Source organism: Hippopotamus amphibius, chromosome 12 (genome assembly GCF_030028045.1).
Source record: "Hippopotamus amphibius kiboko isolate mHipAmp2 chromosome 12, mHipAmp2.hap2, whole genome shotgun sequence".
Classification (NCBI taxonomy): domain Eukaryota; kingdom Metazoa; phylum Chordata; class Mammalia; order Artiodactyla; family Hippopotamidae; genus Hippopotamus; species Hippopotamus amphibius.
The window spans coordinates 82,769,864-82,782,376 of record NC_080197.1 but is presented as its reverse complement, the minus strand read 5'-3'; the positions used below and the strand labels follow the sequence as shown (position 1 = coordinate 82,782,376).

General features: G+C 35.5%; 1 protein-coding gene across 1 annotated transcript; it reads left to right on the top strand.

Annotated features, from left to right (window-relative positions):
• The first annotated feature begins 1,141 nt into the window (after positions 1-1,141).
• On the top strand, positions 1,142-2,115 carry LOC130833749 (olfactory receptor 9K2-like). Its single transcript, XM_057703695.1, has one exon. The coding sequence runs from the start codon at positions 1,142-1,144 to the stop codon at positions 2,075-2,077; it is 936 nt and encodes a 311-aa protein (XP_057559678.1). The 3' UTR covers positions 2,078-2,115.
• Positions 2,116-12,513: the final 10,398 nt, after the last annotated feature.

Below are 12,513 nucleotides of genomic sequence, written 5' to 3'. Positions count from 1 at the left end.
TTGGTAAAGACATTTTGCGGATCATTCCCCGGTTTTTATTATCCATATCACTCTCTGGAAGGATAAATGACACTTGGTTTAAATGCCATCTAGAAGAAAAGATGTATAAGGTTATCCTTAATTGGTAGACAACTTAATTGACAATGAATGTGTTGTTTCATAGAGAAGTAATAGAAATATTTCAAGTTAACCAAAGTTATCTTGGTTACTTAACAAGTCACCCAAATTCAAATAGGTTAATTTGGATGCTCCTAGGAAATCAATACTTATTCATTCTTAAAACTACTGAGCTCTAACCATCATATTAAGAGTTCAGTAAAATTTACTATCTAATCTAATATACTCTTTTACACAGTTAACATTTTTGATTGGTTCCTTACAATGAAACTTCAATTTTTTTCTGCTTATTTAGAAAAGTTTGAGATGACATGGATGTCCTGACAGATTTATGTAGAGAAAACCAGGATTAATAAACTTCAAATAATAAAAAATATAAGGGTATCACTCACATTTTACTTTTGCACTTAAAGAAAATTAGACTAGTTCCAGAAGTTGAAGACTGATTTCATTTTAAAAGATCTCTAAGTAAGACAATTAGTTTTTTTTAATAATGTACTTTCAGTTGTAAGAGCTTTTTGGTGGAAAGTTCATATTATCTTGGAATGCACTTTTAGCTTCCTTTTCCTTCATTTATTTTTTATTAATGAACTGAAGCAAAGTATTACAGATACAAGTGAATATTAAATGATAAATTGAAATTTAAGGAAGTATCTTTTTCTTAGTACAAGTTTAACAAATTTTAATATTTTGAAATCACAGATGACATCTGACAAAACATCTCGTTTGACAAGGAAGAGAGATATAAAAAGTGTCAAACTATGTTGTGTTGAAATTAACACTAGACTTGAATTCAAAATATTTCATCCTGAGTCCAAATTCAATTTTTAACCAGTTGTGTTACCTTAGGCAAACCAAACTCTCTCTCATCTTCCTGCGGCCATGTGTGTAAACTTTCATGGGTATGAAAGTATTATGTCAACTCTAAAGTCTTTTTAAATGTGAAGTGTCACTTGTGATAGTAGAGAAAGAGTAGAAACTTTGTTTGTTGACTTTCTCTTATGGCTTTAAGCAGAAGTTTGCCATGGGTGACAAGGGAGGAGACAACCATTCAGAAGTGACTGACTTCATTCTCGTAGGCATCAGGGTCCGTCCAGAGCTCCACAGTCTCCTCTTCCTACTATTCCTGATTGTTTATGGGATGGTCCTCCTGGGGAACCTTAGCATGACTGGCATCATTGTGACTGATCCCCGGCTGAACACACCAATGTATTTCTTCCTAGGCAATCTCTCCTTCATTGACCTCTCCTACTCCACTGTTATTGTACCCAAAGCCATGGTCAACATCCTGTCTCAGAAAAAGACCATATCCTTTGCAGGTTGTGTGGCTCAGCTGTTTCTTTATGCACTTTTCATGGTAACAGAGGCCTTTGTCTTGGCTGCCATGGCCTATGACCGCTTCATTGCCATCTGCAACCCTCTCCTCTATACTGTCCGCATGTCAAGGAGCCTCTGTATCCAGTTGGTGGCTGGTTCTTATCTCTGTGGCTGGGTCAGTTCCATTCTTCAAATCAGTGTAACATTCTCAATGTCTTTCTGTGCATCTCGAGTCATTGATCATTTCTACTGTGATTCAAACCCAATTGAGAAGATCTCCTGTTCCAATGTCTTTATCAATAAGATGGTGTCACTTAGTTTGGCTATCCTCATTATTTTGCCCACAATAGTTGTTATTGTAGTATCTTACATGTATATTGTGTCCACGGTTTTAAAGATCCGCTCCAGGGAAGGAAGAAAGAAAGCCTTCTCCACTTGCAGCTCCCACCTGGGGGTTGTAAGCTTGCTTTATGGGACTGTCTCCTTTGTGTATCTCACACCACCAAATAACCCGGAACTTCGTAAAGTGGCTTCAGTATGTTATATTTTATTCACACCTATGCTGAACCCTTTAATCTACTCTCTAAGGAATAAGGATGTTAAAGATGCCATGAGAAAAGTTGTATGGAAGAAAAAAGTTTGACTCTAGATATGCTTCCACTTGTCTTACTGTTTCTTGCATCATTTCATTTTGTCCTCTGAATCTCCTAGACCTATGCATTTAAAGCTCAGGTTTAAAAAAAAAAAGCAAAGCCAAAAACCTTAACTGTTTTATTTAACAGCATTAATAATATCCTATAAAGAATGCTAAAAACTCATTTTTCACTATTTAATTTTCACTTTTCCTCAAGGCAATGTTAAATACGAAAGCCTGAACACCCATGAAAATTTCCTGTTTTTCTACAAAGAGATATATTTCTCACTCTCCGGGTAATAATATGTATGTAAATGGAGAATTATAAAATTTTATGGTTTCTCTTCCCTGTATGCCTAAGTAAAATTTAGAAAATACCCAGTATAATGATTTACTTGGAAATTGTGTGACCCAGCTGGTGTATATGCAAATGACTGTATAAATGCTAGTGTTTTTTTTTTTTTTACTTTTTATTTTTAATTTTTTGTTTTAATTTTTTTAATTTTTAAAAATTTTTTATCCCAGAGCTATGTACACTGCATTTATTATCTCCTTTATTTTTTTTCTTTAAGAATTTTTATTGAGATACAATTGACATACAATAAACTGCATATATTTAAAGCGTACGTACGTTTTGTTTTTGATGTCTTGCCAAAGATGTGAGGATGTGTATATGATGAAGAGGAAAAGGAAGCGTAAAATAACCAGTGATCTTTGTTGAATAAAGGGGCCAAATAAGAAGAAACATGGGAAGACTGAATTGATTTGGTTTAAATTATGACATTTTGTTTGGTTTTCCTTGAATGGCATGATTATCCTACTTTGTTCTCATGTGATACCATTTTACGATATATATGATGTCTTACAGCTCATGTCCTCTATATTTTGGATAATACAAAGTATTAGTAGTGAATATGCAGTTAAGGAAAGCACTATGTTGAAAAAAAGTCAGCTTGAAAATCGCAGTTAAAAATATCACAAGGCTTTACAATAACCTCTATGGATAGCTGGATTATATGTAAATGTACATACGTGTTTGTGTGCATGCATGTGTGTGTTTGTCTATGTATGTGTTCAGGTTATTTGAATATGGGGTGATTTTAGAATGTGATTAGTCCTAAATATCAGATGTCAGTTGAGAAGGGAAGGGTAGTTAAAGCAGCATCCCACAGAACTGATAGGTGTTAAGGGAAGCCAAGTTCTAGACAAAGTGGTTCCAGAGTTATTATTTTTACAGTTGATATAAGTAATGCTTTAGTTAACAATTACAATGCCTATGTCAGGACAACATTAAATTCTAGACAAGAGCTAAACCTAAGAAATAAAATATAATTACCAATTTTGTCTGTACACTTGGCATTGTGAAAACCTAAAATATGGACCTTTGATCCGGTCTTCTATTTATCTGTTTTTTGTTAGGCAGCAAAGCCTCCTTTGATGAATGCACAACTGCATACATCTTTATGGGTTAATGTTTATTAGGGTAAGAAATTTGAGAAATATGTATTCATATTGAAAAAGAGAGAAGCTAAGTGACAATAAATCAAGGTTATATTTATATCCTTTTCCCTAAACCTGTGAATCTACCATTTTTCTTGGTGCTTAGATTCTACCATTTTTTAAAAAAAAATTTATTTATTTATTTATGTATTTGGCTGTTGGTTCTTTGTTTCTGCGCCCCGGCTTTCTCTAGTTGTGGTGAGCAGGGACTACTCTTTGTTGCAGTTTGCAGGCTTCTCATTGTGGTGGCTTCTCTTGTTGCAGAGCACAGGCTCTACGCACGGGCTTCAGTAGTTGTGGCTCATGGGCCCTAGGGCACAGGCTCAGTAGTTGTGGTGGATGGGCTTAGTTGCTCCGTGGCATGTGGGATCTTCCCCGACCAGGAATCCCCTGCATTGGCAGGCAGATTCTTAACCACTGTGCAACCAGGGAAATCCCCCTTTTTCTTGATATTCAGAAAAATATCATTTGAGAGTGAAATACAAATCCAAATCAGCTGGGGAAACTGATCTTTGGCATTGATTATCATAAGTCTGGAAAACACCCTTTTTAGGTTTAGGTTTTACTTACTTCCACTGCATATCTATTACTCCTAGAATGTCACTCTTTGATGTATCTAACAAGTGTGGGTTATTAAGGACTATTGGGAAAAGGGAATAAAATATTGAATAAGAATACAGCCTAGATTAATTTGCTTTAGTTTTTAGTCTGGTGGATTATATTTTCTGTTTTGTAGCCATAACAGATTACAGTATTCCTGTGTATAATCAAAAGTGGCATTGCTTAAACCATTCCAAATGTTGGAAGAAATCCAGGAAAGTTGAAAATCAAGGCAGAACGCTTTCAAAGGTGTTAAATTAAACTCTCTCTTACTCTCTTTTAATTGTCAAAAACATTTTTCTTGGTAAATTTTTTTCTGGGTTCACAGGCCTTATATGAAAAGTAGTAATTTATATCTCTCTCGTTACATGTGCCATCAAGATTCGATCAGAACAACCCAATGTCTTATCAAACTTTTGTTGGCTTTTATTGACAAAGTGTTTTCTTTTCCAATGATGCATGGATTGCTTACAAAACATTGCCACATTCCAAGGGAGTCTGAAGACTATATTCTGCATCATGTACCTCATAAGTCATTAAAACTGTATCCACATGGAGAAGTCTTTCAGTAGTGATGTGATCTTGAGAGGCTGAAGACTGCATTAGACGTCTCAAACACTTTATTTGTATTGCATTGTCTCATCTTCCCTGGTTACAAGTTTTTGGACATGCACATATATGGACTGTCCTATAATATCATGTGATGCATTTTGTCTTTAAATTTTTTTGATTGTTAATGTTTATGTAATGTATAGTGCATTGATGCAAAACTTTGGTGAGGGCATTTATAACATTTTCTATTGCCAGGATGCTAAGATTCTGTGACTCAGATAATTGCAAATGAGAATTCAAAAATTCATAAATATAAGTTAAAATTACTAAATTAAACATCTATTGGACAAGCACCCAAAGGTTGCTCCATTTGTTTTTCCTTAGGATAGTTTTAACTCTTATTATGAGATTTAAATTGTTGTGGTGATTGGAGTAACTGAACTGGTTAGATATTGCAAAAATGTTGAAATTTGAATTGACATTGGACTGTTATTCTTACTCTTGTGAAGTGAGTATGAGATGTCACTTTATCTTACCCCATAACATCAGTACAACTCATAAAATCAATAAAAATTTTTGAGTGTGCATAAGCTATTATATAAGTGATCTCAATGAGGACAAAACTACTTATTGTTGAGGGCTGGAGAGAGAGGGAGGGGAAGAAGAGGGCAAGGATGGGATACAGAAAAAGCAAGGTATCCTGGAACTAATAAAGGAATCCATTTCAGATGTTACAATTTGAACTCTCTCACTCTTCTATTCTCACTGATACCAGGAAGGCCATTTTAACTTTAATGTCTGCCACCAACATCCTTAAAGAGAAGCATTACAGCTTTGAAAATTGCTGGCTGCTTGCTTTGTCACCGGTAAAGGGAAGATTTTCTGACAACTCAGGGGCACCTAACCAGCATATATGAGACCAGAACATCTATGGTTAATCCTCCTTAGCACTACTGTCTCCTAAAGACATTGAATTTCTGTTTCTACAGTGTTCCCAAAGTGTTTGTAGTGTCTTAACTTCCTTTAGAGATATTTTCTTTTTTTTTTTTAATTTCAGTTGAAGTACAGATTTACTTTTCTTTCCTTTTTTTTTTTAAATTTGTTTTTCAAAGTCTTTTCCCATTTAGGTTGTTACATAATATAGGGCAGAGATCCCCTGTGCTATACAGTAGGTCCTTGTTGGTTATCATTTTAAATAGAGCACTGCGTACATGTCGATCCCAAACTCCCTAACTATCCGGCTCCCTCCCCCTTCCCCCGGTAAACATAAGTTCATTCTGTAAGTCTGTGAGTCCGTTTCTGTTTTGTAAATAAGTTCACTTGTATCCTTTTTTTAAGATTCCCCATAAAGTGATATCTCATACAGCTTAATATCATCAAAACAAACAACCCAAACAATGGGCACAAAACCTAAATAGACATTTCTCTAATGAAGACATACAAATGATCAACATCATTTCTTAATTATACTAATTTTGTAAAAAAATAAAAAGACAACCCACCCCAACTTTAACCAGAGACTAATTTTCATAGCTCCTACTTTTACAGAATATGACTTCTAGATTTTAGAAACAGTTTCTTCTTTCCTTTATTCACATTGTTTGGCACTGTGATGATTGGTGTCAGTTTCCTCAACTGCATGCCTTGTAGTTAGGTTTCTTTAGTGGCAGCCTATATAAATGATCTTTGGATGACTTAAGCAAAGATGAATAATTATATATATATTATACCTATATATATATAATATATGTAAATAAATTTTCTTTTGCTCTGGCTGCACATACACAATGATAAGGCTGGAGAGGGTGAGTCTAGGAAGCATTCTAGGAAATTAGAAAGTGAAAAACAGACAAAGAATCTTCAAATAGGATCCAAACTTGTCACATGTCACACTACTGGAAATATTTACCTCAAGAAATTTCAGGCTCTTTGTCCCTCTGCTGGATCGTTTTGAGACAGGAGCTAACTAGCCTAAAAGTCCACAAAATGTTTGGGCAGATACTTCTTTTCAGTGTTTGATCACCCAAAAATTAGTCACTGAAATATTTAAAGGTTTGTTGGGAGGATTTCAGGTCACATCTTACTCAAGAGTATCCAGCCTTCTCTTCATTCCAAAGACTCTTTGTGAACCAACTCAGGTGTAAGAATTAGGAGGTGGGCATGATGTGAAACATGGTGGCTCAAGTCAGCTCTCTGTTGATCAGAGAGAGCTAATCAGTCTCTCTCTCTCTCTGTCTCTCTGTCTCTCAGAAGAGTGTCCACTTATTGTATTCCTAGATACTTCATGATTACCTAACCTTAGGTGGAGATTGCTATACCACATCCATCCTTTTGGCTAATAAGCTAGAGTTGCTTCTATCATGTGAACCAAATCTTCCTTTGCTTTCTCAGTCAGATGCTACAATTTGAACTCTCTCACTCCTCTGTTCTCACTGATTCAGGAAGGTTATTCTAACTTTAATGTCTGCCACCAACATCCTTAAAGAGAAGCATCACAGCTGCTTTGAAAGTTGCTGGCTGTTTGCTTTGTCACCGGTAAAGGGAAGATTTTCTGACACCTCAGGGGCACCTAACCAGTATATATGAGACCAGAACATCTATGGCTAATTCTCCTTAGCACTACTGTCTCCTAAAGATATTGAATTTCTGTTTCTACAGTGTTCCCAAAGTGTTTGTAGTGTCTTAACTTCCTTTAGAGATATTCAGTATTAGTTAATGAATTGCATTCATCAACCCAACCAACCATTAGACTTTAACTTATTTACATGAGCTAGCACACATTGTTACATCTTTGGTAAGTAAGAATTCTGCCCAATATCTCCCTCCCCATCAAGTAAAAAAGCCCTAAAAGTTCATTCACACCAAAGCACTTCTGCCAATATGGATCCAAAATATACTCAAAATTTTAAGCCAGTCTTCCACAAATTCTGCATCTGCCTTGGAGCAGTATTCATGTCTCAACATGTTGGGTTCTGGTGCTATTAAGAGAGCTTGTAACATGAAAATGAGGTGTGGAATGAAAGGGGAATTAGCTTCTTCCTTCAAGGAAACTTCCCCAGGTAAAGGAGTAGCAGCATCTTAAACTGAGCAGGGAATAACTCTGTCAGGGAGGTAGGTCTGCTTCCTTATGCAAAGGTGGTTGGGGTAGAGTTTCCAAGATGTCAGAATTTTGAAATGTTTTAAGAAATGTTATAAACCTAGGAATTCTCAGTGAATTATATGAGAGATACTGAAGGAATGAATCAACATATTTTGCGTTCGGCAAAGCAAAAACTCACACTCTGGGTTTAGTTTTCTGTAATTTCATCTCTGCAGCTATAAAATATAGGAGATTATCTTATTACAGTGAGAAATTCCCTATCTAAAGAGAATTTAAGACTCTGAGCTTAATTTTTGCTTTAATTTGTCGGAAGTGTCCACAGCATGTTGCAGTCTTTGAATTAATTATGCCAAAATTACAACTCATAAAGGTGACTCTATTGGTCCATCAGATTCTTGCTTTCAGTGGGTATGTGATTCCGTTCAACTGTGTGGTAAGTTATAGACAATTTTGCCACAAACAATGTAAACATCTAGGTTCTATTTCCAGTATAAAATAAAGTTTCTTTTTCTTTTTTTTCTTAACTTAGCCCTTTTTTTTTTAATTTTTTTAATTTTTTTGGGGGGGTACACCAGGTTCAATCATCTGTTTTTATACACATATCCCCGTATTCCCTCCCTTCCTTGACTCCCCCCCCTCGAGTCCCCCCCACCCTCCCTGCCCCAGTCCTCTAAGGCATCTTCCATCCTCGAGTTGGACTCCCTTTGTTAGTTTCTTTTTCTTATATCATATTTTTGGCCAGATAAGCAATTATAAAACCCTAGTTTTCCCTGAAGCAATTACATCCATGCACCCCCTGGTCCTGATTTTGAATATTTGTTTAAAGTTTTGGGTGCAAGTAACAGAAACTCAAGCAATCTAGGCAAAAAGTTATTTATTGGAAGTGTAAGGGTATTGGTTAACACACAGTATTGACAGCAAGGCAAAAGTTTCAGATTTAAAACAGGAAGACCAAATACACTGCAGAGAATGAAGAAGCAGGACAAATAGGAAATGTTCTTGCAGGGACCCATCTGAAAAAAATGTCACAAGCTGGAAATATAAAATTGAAGTATTATCATTCTCTGAGTAACTCTGCTGACACTTCAAATTCCAGTGAAGAAGCGTTCGATTGGCCTTTCTTTGTTATGGGTCTGTCTGTTTGCCAAGGGAAGATAAGACACCTAAATTGAGTCCAGTAGACTGTATCAAGTTGGAAATTGTTAATGCCTCAAAAATAAATTAGGTGTTCTTAGGGAAGGGGAAATGGAAAGCAGGTAGCAAAAATGCAATATATAGCCACTCTACAGTTTGTATTTCATGAAACATTTCATGAAAAAGAGATGTAAGATTTTTCAGCATATATGCATACACACATTCTTTTTCAGATTCTTTTCCATTATATATTATTACAAGATACTGAATGTAGTTCCCTGTGCTATACAGTAGGTTCTTGTTATTTACCTATTTTATATACAGTAGGGTGGATATGTTATTCCCAGAATCCCAGTTGATCTCCCCCTGCTCCCCAATGCTCCCACTGCTATCGCCTTAGGTAATCATAAGTTTGTTTTCTACGTCTGTGAATCTATTTCTGCTTTGTAAATAAGTTCATTTGTATCTTTTTTGTTAAGATTCCACATATAAGTGATATCATGATATTTGTCTTTGTCTGACTTACTTCACTTAGTATGATAACCTCTGGGTCCATCCATGTCACTGCAAATGACACTATATTTTTTTCATTTTTTATGGCTGAGCAGGATTCTATTGTATATATGTACCATATCTTCTTTATCCATTCATCTGTCGATGGACATTTAGGTTGGTTCCATGTCTTGTGAATAGTGCTGCTGTAAACATAGGGGTGCATGTATTTTTTGAATAGGAGTTTTCCCTGTATATATGCCCAGGAGTGGGAATTCTGGATCACATGGTAACTTTGTTTTTAGTTTTTAAAGGAATCTCCATACTGTTCTCCATAGTGGCTGCACCAAATTACATTCCCACCAACAGTATATAAGGTTTCCTTTTTTTCCAAACCCTTTGCAGCATTTATCATTTGTGGACTTTTTTTTTTCTTAAATTGGAGTATAGTTGATTTACAATGTTGTGTTAGTTTCCAGTGTACAGCAAAGTGAATCAGTTATACATACACATATATCCAGCCTTTTTTAGATTCTTTTGCCATATAGGCCATTACAGAGTATTGAGTAGAGTTCCCTGTGCTATACAGTAGGTCATTATTAGTTATCTATTTTATATATAGTGTGTCTACATGTCAATCCCAATCTCCCAATTTATCTCTCCCCCCTTTTACCCCCGATAGCCATAGTTTGTTTTCTATACCTGTAACTCTATTTTTGTCTTGTAGATAAGTTCCTTTGTACCTTTTTTTTTTGATTCCACATGTAAGTGATATCATATGGTATTTGTTTATCTTTGTCTGAATTACTTCACTTAGTATGACAATCTCTAGGTGCATCCATGTTGCTGCAAATGGCATTATTTCATTCTTTCTGATGGCCAAGTAATATTCCATTGTATATATCTACCACATTGTCTGTATCCATTCCTCTGTGGATGAACATTTGGTTGCCTCCATATCCTGGCTATTTTAAATAGTGCTGTAATGAACATTGGGGTGCGTGTATCTTTTTGAATTACGGTTTTCTCTGGATATATGGACAGGAGTGGAATTGCTGGATCATATGGTAACTCTGTTTTTAGTTTTTAAAGGAACCTCCGTGGTGTTCTCCATAGTGGGTGCATCAAATTACATTCCCACCAACAGTGTAAGAGGGTTCCCTTTTCTCCACACCCTCTCCAGCATTTATTGATTATGGACGTTTTGATGGTGGCCATTGTGACTGGTGTGAGGTGATACTTCATTGTAGTTTTGATTTGCATTTCTCTGATAATTAGTGACGTTGAGCATATTTTCACGTGCCTCTTGGCAATCCATTAGTCTTCTTGGGAGAAATGTCTATTTAGGTCATCTGCCCATTTTTTGATTGGGTTGTTTATTATTTTGATATTGAGCTGCATAAGCTGTTTGTATATTTTGGAGATTAACCCTTTGTCCCTTGATTTGTTTGCAAATATTTTCTCCCATTCTGAGGGTTGTCTTTTCATCTTGTTAATGGTTTCCTTTGCTGTACAAAAGCTTTTAAGTGTAATTAGGTCTCATTTGTTCAATTTTGTTTTTATTCTCATTACTCTAGGAGATGGATCAAAAAGGATCTTGCCGTGGTTTATGTCAAAGAGTGTTCTGCCTATGTTTTCCTCTAAGGGTTTTAGAGTGTTTGGCCTTACATTTAGGTCTTTAATCCATTTTGAGTTTATTTTTGTGTATGGTGTTAAGGAGTGTTTTAATTTCATTCTTTTATATGTAGCTGTCCAGTTTCCCCAGCACCACTCATTGAAGAGGAGGCTGTCTTTGTTCCATTGTATATTTTTGGCTCCTTTGTGATATGTTAGGTGACCATAGGTGCATGGGTTTATCTCTGGGCTTCTATCCTGTTCCATTGATCTATATTTTTGTTTTTGTGCCAGTATCATATTGTTTTGATAACTGTAGCTTTGTAATATAGTCTGAAGTCAGGGAACCTGATCCCTCCAGCTCTGTTTTTCTTTCTCAAGATTGCTTAGGCTCTTCTGGGTCTTTTATGTTTCCATACAAATTGTAAGTTTTTTTCTTCTAATTCTGTGAAAACTGCCATTGGTAATTTGATAGGGATTTCACTGAAGCTGTAGATTGCTTTTGGTAGTATAGTCATCTTCACAATTGATTGATTGATTCTTGAAATCCAAAACATGGTATATCTCTCCATCTGTTTGTATCATTTTTTATTTCTTTCATCAGTATCTTACAGTTTTCTGAGTACAGGTCAGAAAAGAAATAAAAAGATAAAAAAAGAAATAAAAAACCTACCTGCCTCCTTAGGTAGGTTACTCCTAGGTATTTTATTCTTTTTGATGTGATGGTAAACCTGATTATTTCATTGATTTCTCTTAATGATCTTTCGTTGTGACTGCATAGGGATGCAAGAGATTTCTTTGTATTAATTTTGTATCCCATAACTTTACTAAATTCCTTGCTTAGCTCTAGTAGTTTTCTGGTGGCCTCTTTAGGATTTTCTATGTATATTATCATGTCATCTGCAAAAAGTGACAGTTTTACTTCTTTTCCAATTTGGATTTATTTTATTTACTTTCTTTTCTGATTGCCATCGGTAGCACTTCTAAAACTATGTTGAATAACAGCTGCGAGAGTGGACATCCCTGTGTTGTTCCCGATCTCAGTTTTTCACCACTGAGCATGATATTTGCTGTGGGCTTGTCATATATGGCCTTTATTATGTTGAGGTAGGTTCCCTCTAAGCCCATTTTCTGGAGAGTTTTTATCATAAATTGGTATTGAATTTTTTCAAAAGTTTTTTCTGCATCTATTCAGGTGATCATTTGGTTTTTATTTGTCAACTCATTGATGTGTCATATTACACTGACTGATTTGCAGATATTGAAAATTCCTTGCATTCCTAGCATAAATACCACTTAATAATGGTGTATGATCTTTTTAATGTGCTGTTGGATTTGGTTTGCTAGTACTTTGTTGAGGATTTTTGCATCTATATTCATCAGTGATATTGACCCCTAATTTTCTTTTTTGTGTGATATCTTTGGTATCAGGGTGTTGGTGGCCTTGTAGAAT